Source organism: Cervus canadensis, chromosome 13 (assembly GCF_019320065.1).
Source record: "Cervus canadensis isolate Bull #8, Minnesota chromosome 13, ASM1932006v1, whole genome shotgun sequence".
In the NCBI taxonomy this organism is placed as follows: Eukaryota; Metazoa; Chordata; class Mammalia; order Artiodactyla; family Cervidae; genus Cervus; species Cervus canadensis.
This window is the reverse complement of record NC_057398.1, coordinates 30,427,890-30,446,053: the sequence shown is the minus strand read 5'-3', so window position 1 is coordinate 30,446,053 and position 18,164 is coordinate 30,427,890. Positions and strand designations below refer to the sequence as shown.

General features: G+C 54.9%; 2 protein-coding genes across 5 annotated transcripts in view; one reads left to right on the top strand and one right to left on the bottom strand.

Moving 5' to 3' along the window:
- Positions 1-1,119: 1,119 nt before the first annotated feature.
- Positions 1,120-14,777, bottom strand: DFFB (DNA fragmentation factor subunit beta). 2 transcript variants are annotated; one of them, XM_043484797.1, is made up of 8 exons: positions 14,395-14,777; positions 12,646-12,772; positions 9,734-9,922; positions 8,882-8,961; positions 7,653-7,823; positions 6,297-6,397; positions 4,097-4,230; positions 2,232-2,368 (listed from the first exon to the last, which is right to left on the bottom strand). In XM_043484797.1, coding segments are annotated over exons 1-8 (927 nt in total). In that variant the 5' UTR covers positions 14,518-14,777; the 3' UTR covers positions 2,232-2,366. The 2 variants fall into 2 exon arrangements, with proteins under 2 accessions (XP_043340731.1, XP_043340732.1); XM_043484796.1 differs by lacking the exon at positions 4,097-4,230 and having other exon boundaries at positions 1,120-2,368.
- Positions 14,778-14,799: 22 nt separating this feature from the next.
- Positions 14,800-18,164, top strand: part of CEP104 (centrosomal protein 104) — a 42,685-nt gene continuing 39,320 nt past the window's right edge. Inside the window, exon 1 of one of the 3 annotated variants that reach the window (XM_043484794.1) lies at positions 14,800-15,003. The gene's annotated coding sequence lies outside the window, so the exon portion shown is untranslated. Of the gene's footprint in view, positions 15,004-15,174; positions 15,342-18,164 lie in introns of those variants that run through there. The other 2 variants (XM_043484792.1, XM_043484793.1) reach the window with 2 other exon arrangements.

Below are 18,164 nucleotides of genomic sequence, written 5' to 3'. Positions count from 1 at the left end.
CCCACCAAAATGCAAAATGTCACCTTCAGTCCTGGAAGCCCAAGCCCTGGCCCTGGGCAGCTTCTTACATGTTCTGAGCCTTTCTGTCTCTAACCCATGATAGATGGTACGTTGGGTTGTCCCGCCCACCTCCCCGGCACCAGCTGGCTCCCCTAAGTCGCAGCTGTGGTCTCTTGTGGAGACTGCAGGGTCACACTGAGCGCTGGGAATGCCCTATGGACTCTGCTGGGTGTTGGAGGTGGCAGCTGGCAAGTCTGTGTCCCTGACAGTCACTCCCCAGTAAGATGTCACCAGAAGAAAACCCCAGGTATCCCTGTGAAGAGGAGCTGGGACCAGTGTGACGCGTCTGGGGAACCTGCTCTGTACTCACACTTCTGAACAGCACAGAGAAAACACCCCAACAGGCCAGCCCAGGGTGACAAGCAAGACCAGAGGAACACGGATCAGGCCCAGGACTAATTAAAGTTTCAAAAAGCATATCACTGTGCGTGTTAAATTGCTCTAATTGTGAGTAATCTGAGGGTGCATCCTGCCCAGGGTGTCTGGGGTGGGTAGAATAAGGAGGCGGGTCCTAAGGAAGCTCTGTGGAGCTGCTTTCCAGAAACGTCAGGAAGAGGCTGGAATGGATGCACCCCCGCAGCACAGGGTATTGGGGGGTGAGGGCGGTCAGTGGAGCTGGAGGGACCAGGGCCCCCGGGTGTGGTTGTGACCCCGCTGCACAGACAGGACCGCCGCACTCTGGGGCGTCCAGCCCCTCCCACGTCCCCACTTCCCATCAGACCAGGTCAATACTATGAGCTGACACAGCACTCAAATCCCACACAGGACTGGCACTTCGTAAAGTGTGTGGAGGGACTTTCCTGGTGACCCATGGAGACTCCAAGTTCCCAATGCAGGGGGCCCAGGTTCCAGCCCTGGTCAGGGAACTAGATCCCACATGCCGCAACTAAGACCCGAGGCAGCCAAATAAATAATTTTTAAAGTTCTTTAAAAAATAATAATAAAAAAATTAAATGTGTATGTATTTCAGTGACATAAATAGAAAGATTTGGGTCAGTTTTTTAAGTCATCAAGCCCTTATTTTTCTCCTTATTTTTGTCATTCTCAATGAGGGCAAACTTTTTTACATGTCTTATTTTTTTTAAATCTTTATTGCTTTTGTGATTATACAGTAAGTATAAAAATTCAAGTATTACAAAATGTGACTTTAAAAAGTAAATTTTAAAAAATTATGAAATCATTTCAGAATCTTCAAGTATCATAAAATGCATGGTTTAGAAAATTGGTCCTTTGTGATTCAACAGCACCCCACTCCACCCCCCAGGATTCCTGCTGTTCACATGCTGTGTGTCCCTTTGTGACAGTCTCTGCATGACCAGCACAGGCATGTGATACACACGCATGTCACACTGGACATGGCCAAGCCACCTTCCTCGCCTGTACGCTTAACAGGCAGCTTCCCACATCTCACAAAATGCCTAAAACTGCTACAGCGTTTTGTGTTCGGTAGAGGTATCAGGTTGAATCATGAAATTAATCTGACTGTTTCTGACCCATAAAAACAGCAATTTCCGATGGTCCAGTGTCATGCCACAATCAGCTCTCCAGACATTTGGAGGATTTCCCATTGTTTGCTGTTGGGAACAGTACAGCAGTGAAAAATATCCTTGTATTTTACCTCAAAAGAGTCACAACTCTTTAAAGCATTCAGAAGAGGCCTGAGGAAGGGGCGCTGCATTGCCTGGGGAGTGGAGGCCCATGGAGCTGTAGTCTAAACTCACAAGTTCCCCAAAGTCCGCCCAAGTGGCCGGGCAAGGGGGGAATCTACCCGATGGGGGACACTGCACTCACACAGGTGAAGCCTCAGGGCCGCCGCTCCTGACCCCGGGCATCCCGGGAGCCCCCAGACTTGTCCTCTGGCAGCTGAGCTCACAGAGGTCAGAAAACAGCTTCAGAAATGTGCTCCAACCAGAGTCTGTAGGACAATGTTTTCAAGTTTTTTCCAAGAATATTGGAGTGGCCAAAAAAACCGAGCCCCTGAGACTTCCCTGGTGGTCCAGCAGTGCACGGATTCAACCTACACGCTGCGTGAAGTAGCACCTGTTGGAAGGCTGCACACACTCGCAGGCCGCCTCACGGGCGCTGGCGCGCAGGCCGCTTCCTCCGCGGTGCCGCTGGGGCGCAGTAGACCCTGCTGGGATCGCAGTGGAGTTTGTGGGTGGTCTTCTTGTGGCAGGCAATGTGGACTAACTTGAGGTTCTCCAAGGTGAAGAGCAGGCGGTAGAAGTACTCCCAGTCCACCTCTCTCCCCTCCGCGTTGTGGACGGCCGCGGCCAGCGCGGGCACAACCGCACGCTTCTTTTCTATTCTGTAAAGCAAGGTTAGGGACGTCATCTTCTGTTGTCACAATGCCCCCGCCACCTGCCCCCGTTTAGTGAGCTCCTCATCTTCTGCTAAACCACAGAGATGGGTGGACAAGGTGTCAACTCGGCTGAGCCATCAAACAAGATTTGGCTGCTTCCAGGAGAGACAGGTGGGGAGGGTGAAGCTCTGCAGAGGAGCCGCCCTTGGACCATCACAGCCGGAGGTGGGTGGGCGCTGGGAACGGGCTCACCCGGCAGCCACCGACATACGCTGGGGACACCCCTTCACAGAATGACAGGGGCACCAATCCTCTACATGGCCCCCGCCCACTGGGCCAGCCACCCAGCCATCTCACGTTGTAAAAATAGATGGTGCCTAGTTAAAATACTGAGAAGTACACTGGAAAAAATGAGAGTCAAGCATAGTCCCATCACATGAACAACAACACTCTGACTTCCTTAACTCACACTTTATCTGTGTGCAAATTCACTAAAAAATTACAGGATGATATATGAACATTTTTTAAATAGAACCTTACAAACAAAGCTACAGCCACCTCCAACTACAGCCTTTAATCTCACTTCCCAGAGACAATCCCTGTTAAGGGTCTGACATCTGCCTTTCCAGACGTCATCCTATAATCTTATCTGCAGACACGTGTGTCCATTTAAAACAACTATGACATCGCTTTATGTGACCCAATTTCACGTATAAATAACAGTTCAAAAGACCTCACAGACCCAGTGGAGAAGCTTGTACACTGAAGAGATGGGACCAGAAACTGCGAAGCTGGGGGCTGGGGGCCACCAAACTGGCACAGAGGGCCCTGTCCCCACGACACAGAAATGCTGAGCAACAATGAGTAAGTATCTGGGAATAAAAGAAAGAAGGTGGCTCCCTCTGTAGACACAGAAACCATGGCTGGACCATAGGACTGCACTGCACTCCATAGCCCACCAGGGTTCCAGTCCAAAAGCCAGGAGAGGTAGGGCTGAGACCCCCACCCTGGACATTAGAGGAGGCACAGAAAAGCTGTCAAGGGTCTGGGTCTTCGGGAGGAGGAAGGAAAAGCCTCTGTATGAATTACCAACCCGCCCTTAGTGGTTCTGGGGGTGGGCCACTCTCAGGGCTGTGCTCTGCGGCTGGGCTGGCTGGGGGCTGGCCCTTCTCCCCACAGGGTCTTTCATCCTCCCTGCAGGTCGAGTTGGGCTTCCTCGAGTGGTGATGATGGCATTCAAAGAGGACGTACCCATGTGTGAGCCCGCACCAGGCCTCCCTGGCTCCGTCTGCTGGAGCAGCTGGCCAAGGAGATGCAACGTGAGGGTGGGAAGGAGGCTGGAGGTAAGGATTGCAACTGTTGTGCTCAGGGCGCCATCTGCACCCTGTGAACCTCCAGTCATGTGGAAAACCAGGCCCCTCAGCCCACCTCTCGCGCAGACACACATCCAACCACATACCGCTGCAGGTGGTATGGAAGCCGCCAGCAAGGCATCAACACACAGTTATCTGAGAGCCTCTAACTGAGCCTCACCACACGGGCAAAGCTGGCAGCTATCAGCTCAGATGACACCGTCTCAAACCCATGGGAATAAGAGCAATAACATGGCCAGTGGGACAGCCCTCAGACCAAACGACATGTCAAGGTTGACAGGACGGGCTGGGAGTAGCAGATCAGGTTAAATCCAGCCGTGCATATCTGAGGCCATGTGGATCTGAGTCCACAAACACTCACACCATGCAGGCTCGGAGGAGTCGTGAGTGACTGCAGCAGTGAACAGGCACCAGGAGAGGCAGCCAGGAATCCGGCAGCGACTGAAGACACATGCCTGCCTATACACCTGGTGGCTCAGACGGCAAAGAATCCACCTGCAATGCGGGAGACGCGGGTTCAATCCCTGGGTCAGGAAGATCCCCAGAGGAGGAAACGACTACCCACTCCAGTATTCTGGCCTGGAGAATCCCACGGGCAGATGAGCCTGGTGGGCTAGTGGAGACTGGTGGGCTACATACAGTCCACAGGGTTGCAAAGAGTCAGACACAACTGAGCAGCTAACACTAACACCAAACAGTTCACAGAGCAGCAATAAAATCGCGACGGAAATGACAGAGTCCTTAGACCCAAATAACAATACAGTTACCAACTCACAGGAAGTGGCTAAAGCGGACACCGACCTGAAATGTGTATGTTAGAAGACAAGAGAGCTGCAAAGTAACTGATAAGCAAGAAAAAACCTCCAAAATAGAAAGAACAAATGAAAACTAAAAGCCAAATGAATGAAGTTAAAGAAGAGGCCAAGGATGGCTCTGAAGGGAGGAAGGGAAGTGCTGGTTCCAGAAGGAAGACCCATCACAACATAGGGCCCTGATGGGGTGCCCTTGTAGGACTGGCCCCATGCTCCCGATGCCCCTGCTGCAGGGAGCAGGCCTCTGGGCCCAGAAGCCCTGCCCACCTGAAGCCCACCTGGACCCCTGCCCTGCCACCCAGCCATCACTCCTGGGACAGACTGCAACCTGGTGTGCACACCCTCGTGGTGTGAGGGGGCCTGATGGTGGGGAAGGAGGGCAGACTCTGGAAGCTGGCCACCGCAGAAACGTCCCAGAGCCCTGAAAAGGCCACCAACTGGGACAAGGAACCCGGCCTGGGCTGTGGCGACACTGTCTAGGAGGGCGGATGATGTATGCTGCATTGAGAGCATACTCCTCTGTGTTTCACTATTTAAACATGTGGCTCGTGGCTTCAGCCCCACCAGAGTCAGGGTGGGCCTGGAGCCATATCTCAGGAAAAGAAGCCGATGTTTTCAGACCCTGGCTGCCTCCTGGTCAAAACCACATTTTAAATTAAAAGCCAGTATGTGTATCTATGTGGATATACATACATTTAGAGAAAGAGCGGAAATGTAACCAATGTGTTTCAGGAGACGTGACCCTGGGTCCAGTGTACAAGCCCAAACAGTAAAAACATACCCTCAAAGAACCAGTGTCCAGGATGTAGAAAGAATCCCCACAAATTAATTAGGAGACCAAAGCCAGACAGAAAACGAGCAGAGGCAGCGACAGCCACTTCACAGAACATGAATGGCCAACAAACAAATGGTCAGTCCACCTTCCTAGTAACCAGGCAAATGACCTATGACCGGAGAAGCTGTTCCCCACCCAGCAGACGGGGAGCATGCAGAAGATCCAGACACCAAGGGTGGGGGGTGCTAGGGCCAGAGGACTCTCCACCCTGCAGAGCAACCCCGAGACTCGTGGGGGCAGACGGGGACACTAGGAGCCAGCGCCCCGCACAGGCAAGAACCCAAGGACATCTTTATGGGGGGGCTCTCCCTGCAGGTTCCTCCATATCTGTGCCTCCTTCATATCCGTGGATTCAACCAACGTGGATGGAGAACTGTAGGATTTCCTACTGAAAAACCTTGTGTGTGAGTGCACCTGCATGGTTCAAACCCCATGCTGTTCAAGAGTCAACAAGAAAAGCGTCTTGGTTAAAATAGTAAAATTTTCCATTTCTTTTTTGAATGAGCTAATGTACACATAAAAGCGATCTAGCCACCCAAGACTCACTCACACTGGCTAAAGCGGGAAACACCCTGCACATCACCGCCCAGTCCCCTCACCCCCTGCCCTGGGACAGGCAGGGATCCCACCGGTGCCAAACTGACTGGGCCCTCAGCTGCCGACCACCGGCTTGGCCCACGGTGGGAGCTGGGGGTGGGCAAGGGGACACGGCGAGGTGCACTGGTATGGATGGGGACCTGAGCCACCGCACTGAAAGACACTACCACGCAGGTGAGCGGTGGACATCCGTGAGTCTGTGATCCAGAAGCTAGGTGTGTGGAACACCAGGCAGCCATCAGCCCCGGAGGCCGGACAGGGCCAGGCCAGCAGGCGCTCTGCAGTCTGTGCCCACACCCGCCATGCCGCACACTCACACGTGGTCCAGGTTCCAAGTGCTGAAGAGGACACGGCTCTCCCGGTTACTGTAGGGGTTGATGGAGTGTCTGGAGGTACAGTCATCCACATCAAAAGGACCCTGGACAGAAAAGAAGAGGTGATGGCCCCGAGGCCAAAGAGCCACTCCCCCAAGTCGGAGGCGCCCCAGTCGGGGGTCAGGCCCTATACACAGTCTGTGCTCAGGAGGCAGACACTCTGTCCTGGCATGGCACCCCGCTCCCTGGTGACCCCAGTGATGCAGTGCGTCTGCAGAGGGGACCAGTTAACCCGAGAGCCGCCAGGAACGCCAGGCTCCCTGCCGTGTGCCTCCAGCCCTCCCCACACCGCTCCATCACACAGCTGCTCCCTTTCTGCCTCCTCCACGGCGTCCCAGCATTTCCCTGTTGCCTGCACAGGCTGGGCCATGCAGACGCACTAAAGCGTCACCTCCTCCTAAAGCCCCAGCTGCACCCCACCCAGAGACCCGGTCGGCACCCTGAGGGCCCTCACAGCCTCTCTGCAAGAAACCCACCACCCGACTCGCTCACAGGCCTTCGACCCAGAGCCTGCCCAGGCCGGGGTGGAGGTTCTGGTCTCTGTCCCCGCCACACATACTGCCGGGCTCAGGTCACACTACCCGGGAGGAAGTGGTCAAATGAGAGTGACGTGAAGCCAGGTGGGAAGGAGCAGTGTCTGGGTGCTTGGGACATCACCCTTGGAAGGGGCTGACTGGCAGGAGACAGAGGCATGGGGGGCTATGGGGGAGAGACTGGCCCACTGCCAGTGGCAGGGAGGGGCTTTCACTGGAAATGCTACATGCAGCTCACGTCCACCCACACCTGGCCTGCAAACAGCTGTACAAAGAAAGCAGTGCTTCTGCGTTGTCCCCACAGGTCAGAACGCTGCTGCCGGCTGACACCACCCCGCCAGGGCACCAAGCTGTACCAGTGACGAGATGTCACGTCTGGCCACGACCCTGAATCCAGGCAGGATCTCTCATCTGGGCTTTCCCACAGGGCAGACCACGCATCAGCTACCACCCAAACAAATGCTTCCCTTCTCTGAGGCCAGGACAAGGTCTCTGCTCACAAGTAGTCGTGTCCTGACCCCTCCCTGCACGAGCTTCGTGGGAATTCGTCAGGAAGGTAGGTTCTCAGGCCCCACGGAGCTGCTGAACAACAACCCCAGGAAGGGCCCAGCCATCCTCACGAGCCCTCCAGGGGTTCTGATGCCACTGAAATCTGGGAACCACTGGTGGGGCTGACCATTCCTCACTGTGTGCAGGCTGGCACCCGAGGGTTGCCCCAGCTCACCAGGCCTCGCCCAGGGTGGCCCAGGAGATGCCTGCAGCTCACCTGGCAGGAGAACCAGCCTTCAGGGGTGCAGAGCCGGCGGCCAACCTTTGCCCCTCGGTCGAAGTAGCTGCTGTTGTACTGGGCGGCCTGGAGCTTCTGCTGCATGGAGCCCACGAGCCGCAGGTACTCCTCACGAGCCTCTGCGCCCAGCAGGGAGGCGCCAGAGGTTACCTGGAGAGGCAGGGGCATCACAGAGCACTGGCCACACACCCTAAAACCCACCACTGCCTGGCTCCCAGTCCACTGAATGCCACGGCCCTCAAAGACCCTGCCCCTGGGGTCCCAGCAGGGCCCTGAGGTTGGGGGGTCTGAACCCTGCCCCCTGGGGTCCCAGCAGGGCCCTGAGGTTAGGAGTTCTGGATCCTGCCCCCTGGAGTCCCAGCAGGGCCCTGAGGTCAGGGGGTCAGAGCTCACACCCACCATAACTGTCTGACTCTGGGAAGTTCCTCTGGGCCCATGAGACAGAGCTTTGGTCACAATCAGAAAAGAAGCTCAAGCTCCAGGCTCACTGGCCGCTCCATTTCCCGAGCACTACCCAGTGTTTTGCAGCAAGAAACCAGAGAAGAAGGGTGCAGGTGAAAAGCGAACACCACATCACCACCCACTGGAGTGCAGGTGAGGACTTGCACCCATGGGCCCACACTGAGCACCGGGCAGAGGCAAGGGGACCGCCCGGCCCAGTGGGAATGACAGCAGGACAGCAGACGGGTCATCACAGAATGGGGCTGGCACCCAGCGGGGTCTGTGAATACGCCCTGGAGACACCCGTCAGCCAGCATGGGAAGAGCACTACACCAGCAGGAGCCTGAGGGTGACCACGGTCAGCAGGGGTGGGAGCAGGGACGAGGGGGAGCTGGGTCAGGCCCCAGGGCCTCAGATACCCCAGCCCTGAGGTTTCCTTTGTGCTCTCAGCAGAGCACATGTGGGCAGTTCTGCACCACCAATGATAAACTCTAGTCCAGAACACACAACCGGGAGCAAGGTCACGGTGTGGGGGTAGCGGGTGGCCTGCAAAGAACGGAACATGACACCCCCTGGCTGACATCTGACCATGAAGTATAGGAGCAACGGCAGGGGGCTCCAAAGGCAAGCAACTCATTGCTGGCTCATGTTCACCTGCACCCACACCCACACCAGCCCTCACTCCTCCGACATCCACGCCGGTCCTGGGAGCCAAGTCCCAGTGGCAGAACCGGCTTCCTAAACCTGCCCAGCACACCAGGACCTACCTCTCTCAGGTAGCTCCGGATCCGGCTCTCACAGCTGTATCTCAAATAGCCAGACTTGCTCCTAAACCGGGACTCCAAGCCTGCCGGAAGGAGAGACAAGATGCCTGGAGCCTGGGGCTGTTATCTCCTGGGAGGGCAGACAGGAGGGTTCTTGACTCATCTCCATCTAGAAACATTCTGATGGGGACCTGTTCCTTCTGCAAAGGAAGTCATCTCCAGTCCACCAGCACAGAGCACCTCAAATGCCACTGGGGAGCCCCTTTCCCAAGGGGGCTGCTCCTCCTGGCTCAGAAGGCCAGTCCAAAAGGTGAGATAGGTCCAGGTGACTGGATAAAGAAGATATAGTCCACCCATGAGATGAAGTATCATTCAGCCTTAAAGTGGAAGGGAATCCTGACACCTGCTTCCACACGATGAACCACGAAGAGGTTATGCTGAGTAAAGAAGGAAGATGCATGAGCTCACTCATACGAGGTCCCTGAGGAGTCAGATTCCAGGGACAGGAAGATGGGGGACCAGGGGCAGGGGAGAGGTGGGGAGTGATGCCTACTGGGGACAGGGACTCAGTTTGGGAGGATGAAAACCTCTGAGAACAGGTGGTGGGGCTGCTACACAACATTGGAATATATTCAATACCCCCAAAGAACTATGTGCCCAAAAATGGTGAAGATGGTGAATTTTACTTCTCCACGATTGAAAAATAAAATGGCCAACCCCAGGGCTGCCTGGACTCTGGCCCCGTGCTTGGGAAACCCCTGGATTTGGGGACTGACAGAGATCCCGGGTCTCAGAGAGTCAGTCCCAGGGAAGCCCTCCGCGCCCACTCCCTCCAGGCCAGAATCCATGAGGTACCTTCAAACCACGGTGGGTCCTCGGCCCTGGTCTCAGCTGTGATGTTCTCGCTGACGGTGCCCAGCAGGTCGGCCAGCAGCTTCTGCCGCAGTGGGGCCTTCTCGTCCGAGAGCAGCTGCCGGGCAGCCTGGATGACGCCCGCATGCGGCTCCTGGAACACGCTCAGGAAGCGGCTGATGTCACTCACGACTGCCACCGAAGGGGACAAACAGAGAGGCCACCAGGCCTTGGAGCATAGCCTCTGGGAAACTGCCTCATTCCCCTGCCCCGACAGCCACCAGCCCAGTGCTCCAGGCCTGGGGCCTGGCCCCCCACACTTAAGGTGGCAGTGGGGAGGACAGATGGGGAGGACACGGGAAATGAAACACACCAAAGAGAGTTGCTGCCCTTCCCCCTCGGCCTCCCCTCCTCCAAGTGAAACCACCTGGTCTTGGGCCCTCACTTGAGACCTCAGGCTCCAGCTCATCCCTTCACTATCCGGCTGACTCCCCAGCTTTCCACATGCACCTGAAAGCAGCAAGCCCTCCAGGAAAGCATGAGAAACTAAGATCTTCATCCTATAAGCAGAAATCCAGACACACGAGGAACAAGCCCCACAGCCGCTTGGGTAATTTCAGGGACTTGGGGCTGCTCAGAGTTCAAACATCAGTGTGATCCACCCTTCACAGGCTAAGCAAGAAAAACCATGTGATCACAGCAACTGGTGCAGAAAGACAGAGAAAGTCTTCAAGACCTAGAGCTTGTCGAAGAAGTCTCAGACTGAATCACAAAAGTATACTTACAGAAACATAAAGGGGCTTCCCTGATGGCTCAGTGATAAAAAATCAACCTGCAATACAGGAGATGCAGGTTCAATCCCTGGGTTGGGAAGATCCCCTGAAGAAGGAAATGGCAACACACTCCAGTATTCTTGACTGGAAAAGTCCATGGACAGAGAAGCCTGGTGGGCTATATAGTCCATGGGGTCACCAAGAGCTGGACATGCCTTAGCGACTAAAATAAGAACAAAGAAAGATAAAAAGGGACAAGTAGGACTTCATCAAAAGTAAAAACTTCTACTCCATGTATAAGACCTGGTTAAGAAAACAAAAAGATAAGCTGTAGAGAAACTATCTGCCAACCACACATCTGACAAAGGCTCATGTCCAGAATGGACTCAAGCAGGACAACTACACAGCAGACAAAAGATGCTTGGCGAGAAGGTTTACAGATGGTAAATCGGCCCAGGAGAAGATGGGCAACACCATGAGCTGGGAGGGACATGTGAATCCAGACACCACCACACGCATGCTGGAGTGGCCAAAGCAGAAACAGTGACAAGGCCAAGGGCTGATGAGGCCACAGGCGCCTGCTCCTGTCCTTGCTGCGGAAATAAGCCAGGACCACAGCTCTGGAAAGCAGCGTGGCCAGGGGCGGGGCGGGAGAGGCGGGGAGTGTTCCTTCCTTTTCTTGGTAACAACATCATTCAGATTTAATTCTCTAGAACGATTAGGCTCGACAGAGGAAGGATGCTCACCACACCATACATGTCACCTTCACTGCTGACAGCAGAGTCCCAACCAAGGGCTGAGGCCACATCCACGCTCCTGCCGAGCCTCTCTCTCTCCCCACCCTTTCAGCAGAGGAGGCAGGATAATCTCAGTGCTCGGAGTTCCACTGCCTTCCCACAGCACCTGAATCAGAAGCCCCTTTCTAAAGGGACCAGACGACCCTCTTGGGGGACATGCACATGCCTGGCCAGTGGCCTACGGCTCCATAGTAGCACTTGTCACCCAGCAAAGACACCACTAAAGACCCACCTCCAAGGGCACTGGCTCCAGTAAGGCAGCGCCAACAGGAACCTGAGGATGGATGGGTGTCCACCAACCCGACCGAGGTCAGACGCTGAGCGTACAGTCAGTCACCTGCCCGTCCCTTAGAAAGTGGATTAAGGAAATGTTTACCGACTGAGACACAGGGAGTCGTTTGGACGTCTACATAAGTGAACTTGAATTTGATGCCAACTAGAACAGCCTGTCTGTGGTAGATCATACATACGGTGTGCATCTGCCTTAATTATTAAAGAAAAGGGTGCACTGACCAGAAGTAAAGAAAGTCCAGGTTAAAAGTAAAGATTGGGGAATCCCCTAACGATCTCGTGGTTAGGACTCAGCTCTCACTGCCAAGGACCGTGGTTTAATTCCTGGTTGGGAAACTAAGATCCCACAAGCTGTGCAATGCAGCAAAGTAAGTATATAAAGATTAAATGCCCCTGTTCCTGGGACGCCAATGATGGTTACTCCTTCGATGGTCAAAACTCTCTGCCGGTACCAAGGCCACGCTGACTCTCCGTGCACATGCTGATCTGCTGTTTCTGAACCCTTAAAGGAAGGCATCCCTGACTTGCTTAACAGTCTTTGTTCTGAAGACACAAACTGTGCTGAAAACCCTGCTTCTCCGGAGCAGATCCTCAGAGTGATCTGAGAGACTGTCTTCTGGGCTACAGTCCTCAGTTTGGCTCAAATAAAACTTTTCTATTCTTATTATCGACTGTTTATTGATTATTTTCATCAACAAAGCCCAGCAAACAGGACAACCTTGCTCTCAGGCTCTGCTTCTCCTGTAAAACTGGGCAGCCCCTGAACCCCAAAGCCCACCCTCTGCCCTTAGGAGTTACTAGGACACCTCAAATGAACATAAATAAAACTAAAGGAATTTCCTAAAGAGACACATACAAGAACCAACTGGAGAGGTGTGCTCCTGGCCAAGAGGATGGACAATTCTGCCATGTGAGTCTTCCTCCAGGGACTTTTTCCTTTAGGGTCCAGAGCATGGGGACCCCCCCTCCCAGGGCTGGCATCCGCTAGCAGACCCTCTGCACCTCCACAACCACACCCACTTCCCCATCAGTCTCCAAGATCCCCAACACTTACAGCCCTGCCAGGTCTGGCCGGCAGTGAGAAGCACGAGCTCCGAGTTGTCGGGGGCACTCCAGAAGTAATCTCCAGTCAATTCTGTGCCATCCTCATAGAGACACAGGCGGGAACCAGGGACGGGGAGCTGGGGAGAAGAGGGAGGTGAGATCGGGGCGGGATGCTCATTTCCTGGGCCTCAGGGGGGCCCAATCTTTGGGTGGCCAGCTGAAGTCTTCCCATCTGCAGTTCTCACAGAGAACAAGAAGGAACCACGTTGTAAAGAATCCTGCCAGAGATGCAGTCTGCGCGTATGGAGCAGGTCCATCAAGGGCCCCTACTATAGGTCGTTCTAAGACTTGGAAAGTCACAGAGATGAATATACACTGGTGACCGCTTTGCAGGATTCACCACTCAGACCCTTTCAAACAGAGCTCCCCTAAGGCACTTTAAAATCCAAGCCTGAAAAAAAAAAAATAAAATAAATCCAAGCCTGTTTCCAAAAATGACGCTTGACTGCTTGCACTAAGCCTGTAAATGCATCCCCATCAACGAGGCACACAGCCTGACAGGTGTCAGCATGCAGTACCTACGGCTCAAGTCTCTCCCTGGCACTGATCATTTAAGGAGAAACTTACTGAATAGGACTCTGTTCTGTCTACGGAAGTGTGACCAGCTCACGGGACTGTGAACCTGCTGAGGTTTACTCCTTTGCCATGCCACACTGATCCATTTCATAAGTTTTTATACCTAATTCCCTCCCTCCCCCCATGCCATGCAAGTACACACACCCCCAGCGCTGGTCTAGGCCCAGTGGAGAAAGTTAACAACAAGGGTAGGAAGGATGGCTGAAATCCGTAGAACAGTAGTGCCTAAGGGCCATGAGAGGCCTCGGAGCCTGACCCTTCATGTTATACCAGGGAAACCAAAGCAGGTAGCATGTGAGCCATGAGCCGATGGGCACCTGGGTCTCAGAACCGGGTCCCTGGGCCTCAGGCCAGAGCTGTCCCGAGCCTGGCAGTCAGAAGGCAGGAGAGCCATCCTAGTTCTCTACAAAGTCCCCCTGCTCTGACCTGGCCCCTGAGCCAGACGGGGCATTGGGGACTTCACCCCAGCACAGGAAATGAGGATCTCTGCAGCCCAGACGTCTCCCACATCCCTGGTTTGGAAGTACAAAAGCAGTGCCTCTTATTCTCCCCAGATATCTCCCAAGCGGGTGGGCTCCTGAGTGCAGGGGTAGACGCTTCACTCACTTAGGCCGTCTGCTGAGACATGGCACCAGGACCCAGAAGCCTGGAAGGACCCCAATCACAGCCCACCCCCTTAAACACACACAACCCTCCCCGCAGTGCCCACACCATCAGAGGCTCAGCTAAGAGGCTTTGGGTGGATCTAGTACTGGGTTGGGTTTAAACACCGGCCTTTCCTTGGTGGCTACAGCAGATTACTCAGTCCCTCAGTGCCTCAATTTCCTCATTTGTGAAATGGGGGTGTTAGCACCCAATTCAGAGCAGAGCACCTGAACTCCACCAAAGCCATGTAAAGAGCCCGGACAGAGCCCAGGGTCGGGCATGTGGCCATCGGCAGTGGTCAGGCTCAGGCTCTCTGCCCAGAGATTGTGGACAGCGTCCCCTCCCACTGTCAGGACTCGGGGGCCTACTGTGTGGCTCGGGGCAGCCTGAGCTCGGGCAATCCCGACGCCACAGGACGACGGGTCAGCAAGGTCCCATCCTGCAAGTGGAGGCTCCCACCCGGCGGCCCCAGGGGCACCTGCAAGTGTTGGCACCCCTTCCGCAGCACTTCCTCGTAGCTCCTGCCCGCCACCCCAAACTTCTTCTCACTATGCAGGGACCGCAGCTTGAACGTCTTGGGTTTCCGGAGCACCGCCGACATCCTCAGAGACTCTGGTCCCGCGGGCGGCACCTGTTCGGCGGATCGCAGTGGTGTCCACTCCGGGTGGTCTCCACTGGGAGAACCAAGGCCGCGCGCCGCCCTCGGAAACTACATTACCCAGAAGGCCAGGAAAGCGGCGGCGCGCCCCTGCCTTGTGCGCAGGCGTCGCCGCCGGAAACTTCATTACCCAGAAGGCCAGGAAAGCGGCGGCGCACCCCCGCCTTGTGCGCAGGCGCAGCGCTACGGGGCGGGGTCGCGCGCGCGCGCGGAGGCCTGGGAGGGCCGGCCTGGTTGTCATGAGAGCGGTGGCCGCGGCCCGGGCAATGGGCGCTGGCCGCCGGAGCTGCTCCTCGACTGCCACCGCCGCTGCTGCTCGGGGGTGCGGGCTGCCCCGGGGCGGCGGCGGAGGCGCTGCCTGAGCTCCGCAGAGGGTGCGGCGCTGCCGAGGGCCGGCGGAGAGCCCGAGTCGTGCGAGTGTCCTGACAGGTACCTGAGCGGGCCGGGGCGGGACCAACGTGCGGGGTTTGGAGCTACGGGGCCGGGTCCACACGGGCCTCCGTGGGCGCGACTGGCGCGCTGCGTCACCGCCCGGGCGGCCCGCCGCGCCTGCGCTCGGTCCCTGCGTTGGGCGGCTGCGCGAGCCCGGCGACCCCGACTCCGTGCGGGCGAGGTGGGAAGGAGCCGGCCCTTGAACCTCGTCTGCTCCGAGGACTCCCTGGGGCACTTGCGAACCTTGAGGTTGCTGCACCAAAAGCCATTTAACTGTGTGCCATTGACCATAAACCGTTTAACTGTGTACTACTTATATTTTCCTAAGAAGAAAAGTGAGTACAAGTTTCGTCTCCTAAACCTTGTAGCAAGACGTTCGGAAGTTGCTGAATTGTTTCAGTGTAACGTAGCTATCCAGTTTCCCTGATGCAGAGTGAAAAGCTGACTCCGCAGGGATGCCGGAGATGGAGCCGGCGCTCGTTGCGGGGAGGGAGAGGACGTCTCTGCACCCGGCCAGCTGGGGCCCGACAGAGCTCCGGTTCTCCCGAAAATGTTAACGGTGAATTTTGTGGTGCATGATACTAGTGTCCTCAGTGACACCCCAAGTCTCTTATAGAAGACTTGAAGGATTATGCGGAAGAGATCCTAGGGTACAGGGTGGAAGGAGGTGGCCGAGAAAGAATCCTTTTCAAATACCCAAACCGAGGTAATAACGTTGCCTCTGCCGTTCCTCGGCACTTCTCCTACCTGGCTCCTAGATGCCAGGGTTGTGTTTGGGATTTATTGAAGCCGCATTGTATAGTGGACACATCCTTTATTCCAATTTAAAGGGCCCCATTTTTGAGTCTTAGCGCCTTGGCCGAAGGTATTGGTCAAGATCAGAGACTCTGGAGCCTGAGCAGCCTTAGGACAAACCCTGCCTGCCTGGCTTCATAGCTGATGACCCTGGGCCAGGCCTCACTGTGCCTCAGTTTCATCACCTCTACATCAGGACTGTCAGAACTGTCATGAGGGTGTAAACACGTGTATCTGCGTGCAAACACACAGTGAGAGGAAGTCGATCTGTACGCACATAGCAAGGTGAATAGATAGCATTTCAGACCTGCAGAATTTGAGGGTACATGGTCACACTCAGGTGAGAATATTGAATAGATAACCTCTTTTGTTCACGGTGGGATAGACAGTAACAGCACCTTTAAAGGTGCTGGAAGGATGTGGGGAATCCCCAGCACAGGGCTCTCACCCTGAGCTTCAATAAGTTTGGCTGGACTTTAGCATCGACCACATGAAGCGAGGGTTAGAACGGCAGATTGGGCTTGAGCAGGGTCGCTCAGGCAGGGCAGTGCTCCAGGTCGGGAGGCCTGGCTACTGTCTTTTAAAGAAGACAGTGGGATCCGTAAGAGGGGATGTATTCAGTCATCATTCCAAAGTGGGGCCAGTGACACTTGGCACAGAGGAGTGGGGGTTAGAAGTGGATGGGCTGGGGGAGGTATGGAGACCAAGGGGAAAGTCAGCCCTGGCTGTGAGCCTGAATCCCAGCGTGTGGGAGGAGCCGCAGGCTGGGTGAGACTGGTGCCTGTCTGGCGTGGGAGCTGGAACACAGGCCAGGCTCTGCAGTTGCTGTGGGTTAAATCACACACTTGTCCGTTTTCTGTGCCTGCATTTCATCAGTTTCTGGGTTAGTTTGGTGTTCCTCTACTATCCTGTGACGTCCCTCAGTGAGCTTTGTATACCGAATGACTGGGATCTTTAATAGTGGTTTCTCTATTTTTAATGCGTTTGTTCATATAGTCCAAGAAACCTTGGCAAGTGCCGGCCAGTAATTAATTTGTCGACATAGTCCTTTTCAGGGTCTCAATAACAGTCAGAGGAGGATCCAGATCCATCCCGAGCACATTAAAACAAGCGTGTCTTACGTGGAGTGTGCTCGTGCGTTACCGCCTCCTGAAAATCTCAGTTAATAGTGTGTCCCACCTCAGAGAACCTTCTGGAGAAGCCTTTATCCTCTGTTTTTGAGGACTCTTGGTTGCATACTGACCCTTCATCCAAATTGGCCAACTGCAGAGCATCGACGCCTTAGTAACTGGGGAGTCAGTGGGAGTCTGTGAGTCCTCTGGGCTTTAAGTCCTGATGCTCACAAGGTGGGGGTCCCTGCCTCTCTCAGCACTGCTTCCCCATGTCAGCCCCGCCCCTTGCCCAGAGCTCCCCCTGCTCTAGCAGCCACCCTCCTCCAAACCCTCACTCCCTACCCCTGACGCTGTGCTGCAGCTCAGCGCCCGTAGCGGAGTCCTGGGACTGAGCAGCTTGGTCCCGTTCTCATGACTCCATCCCTGAGTCAGTTCCTGAGGAGAACGTGGAAGTCTTGAACTGACCAAGCCAGGAAATGTGCCCCACAGGTGGGGGCTGAGGGGTGCAGGGTGTGGGGAGGGCAGAATCATGGAGGGAAATCAGGATTGAGGTGCTGTTTTTAAAGGAGTGGGCAGAGCTGGACATCATTACAGCCACTCTTAACACAATGGTAGGTAGTTGTGAGCCAAGCCGGGTACACTAAAACATCCTGAGAGAAAAAATCATCTAGGCAATACTTACCCATCTCCCCACCGTTGGCCACGCAGCCTGGCTCCAGGAGCACGGTTGTGCATGGAAGGTTCTGTCTATGGTTCTGCTCTCCCTCTGCTGGTCAGTGTTTTCATGTAGCAATGATTATGCTATTGATTAAACTGCCCCCTTTCCCCTTATCTTTGTATAGCTCTTTGACACGCTGGTTTATTAGTTTCCCGGACTTCCCTGGTGGCTCAGACGGTAAAGTGTCTGCCTACAATGCGGGAGACCCTGGTTCGATCCCTGGGACGGGAAGATTCCCTGGAGAAGGAAATGGCAACCCACTCCAGTACTGTTGCCTGGAAAATCCCATGGACGGAGAAGCGTGATAGGCTACTCTCCATGGGGTTGCAAAAAGTCAGACACGACTGAGCCACTTCACTTCACTCACAACTAATTTTAACAACTTTGTATTCATATCTTAGCAAAAGACGTTGTTTTTGCCATAACAGAGTAACACGAACTGGATGAATTAAAGCCATAGAAATATATTCTGGAGGCTAGAAGTCCAAAATCAAGGTGCACTTGTACAGGGCGGTGCCCCCTCTGCTAGCCCC

What these genes read in the sequence shown, in the direction of transcription:
- DFFB (XM_043484796.1), bottom strand. Translation starts at nt 14,517, where the DNA reads ATGTCGGCGGTGCTCCGGAAACCCAAGACGTTCAAGCTGCGGTCCCTG. An exon ending in GGACCCACCGTGGTTTGAAG is followed by an intron (nt 8,962 to 9,733) that starts GTACCTCATGGA and finishes TCCTTCCGGCAG; the next exon opens with GCTTGGAGTCCCGGTTTAGG. An exon ending in ACTTGGAACCTGGACCACGT is followed by an intron (nt 2,369 to 6,296) that starts GTGAGTGTGCGG and finishes CTTGCTTTACAG; the next exon opens with AATAGAAAAGAAGCGTGCGG.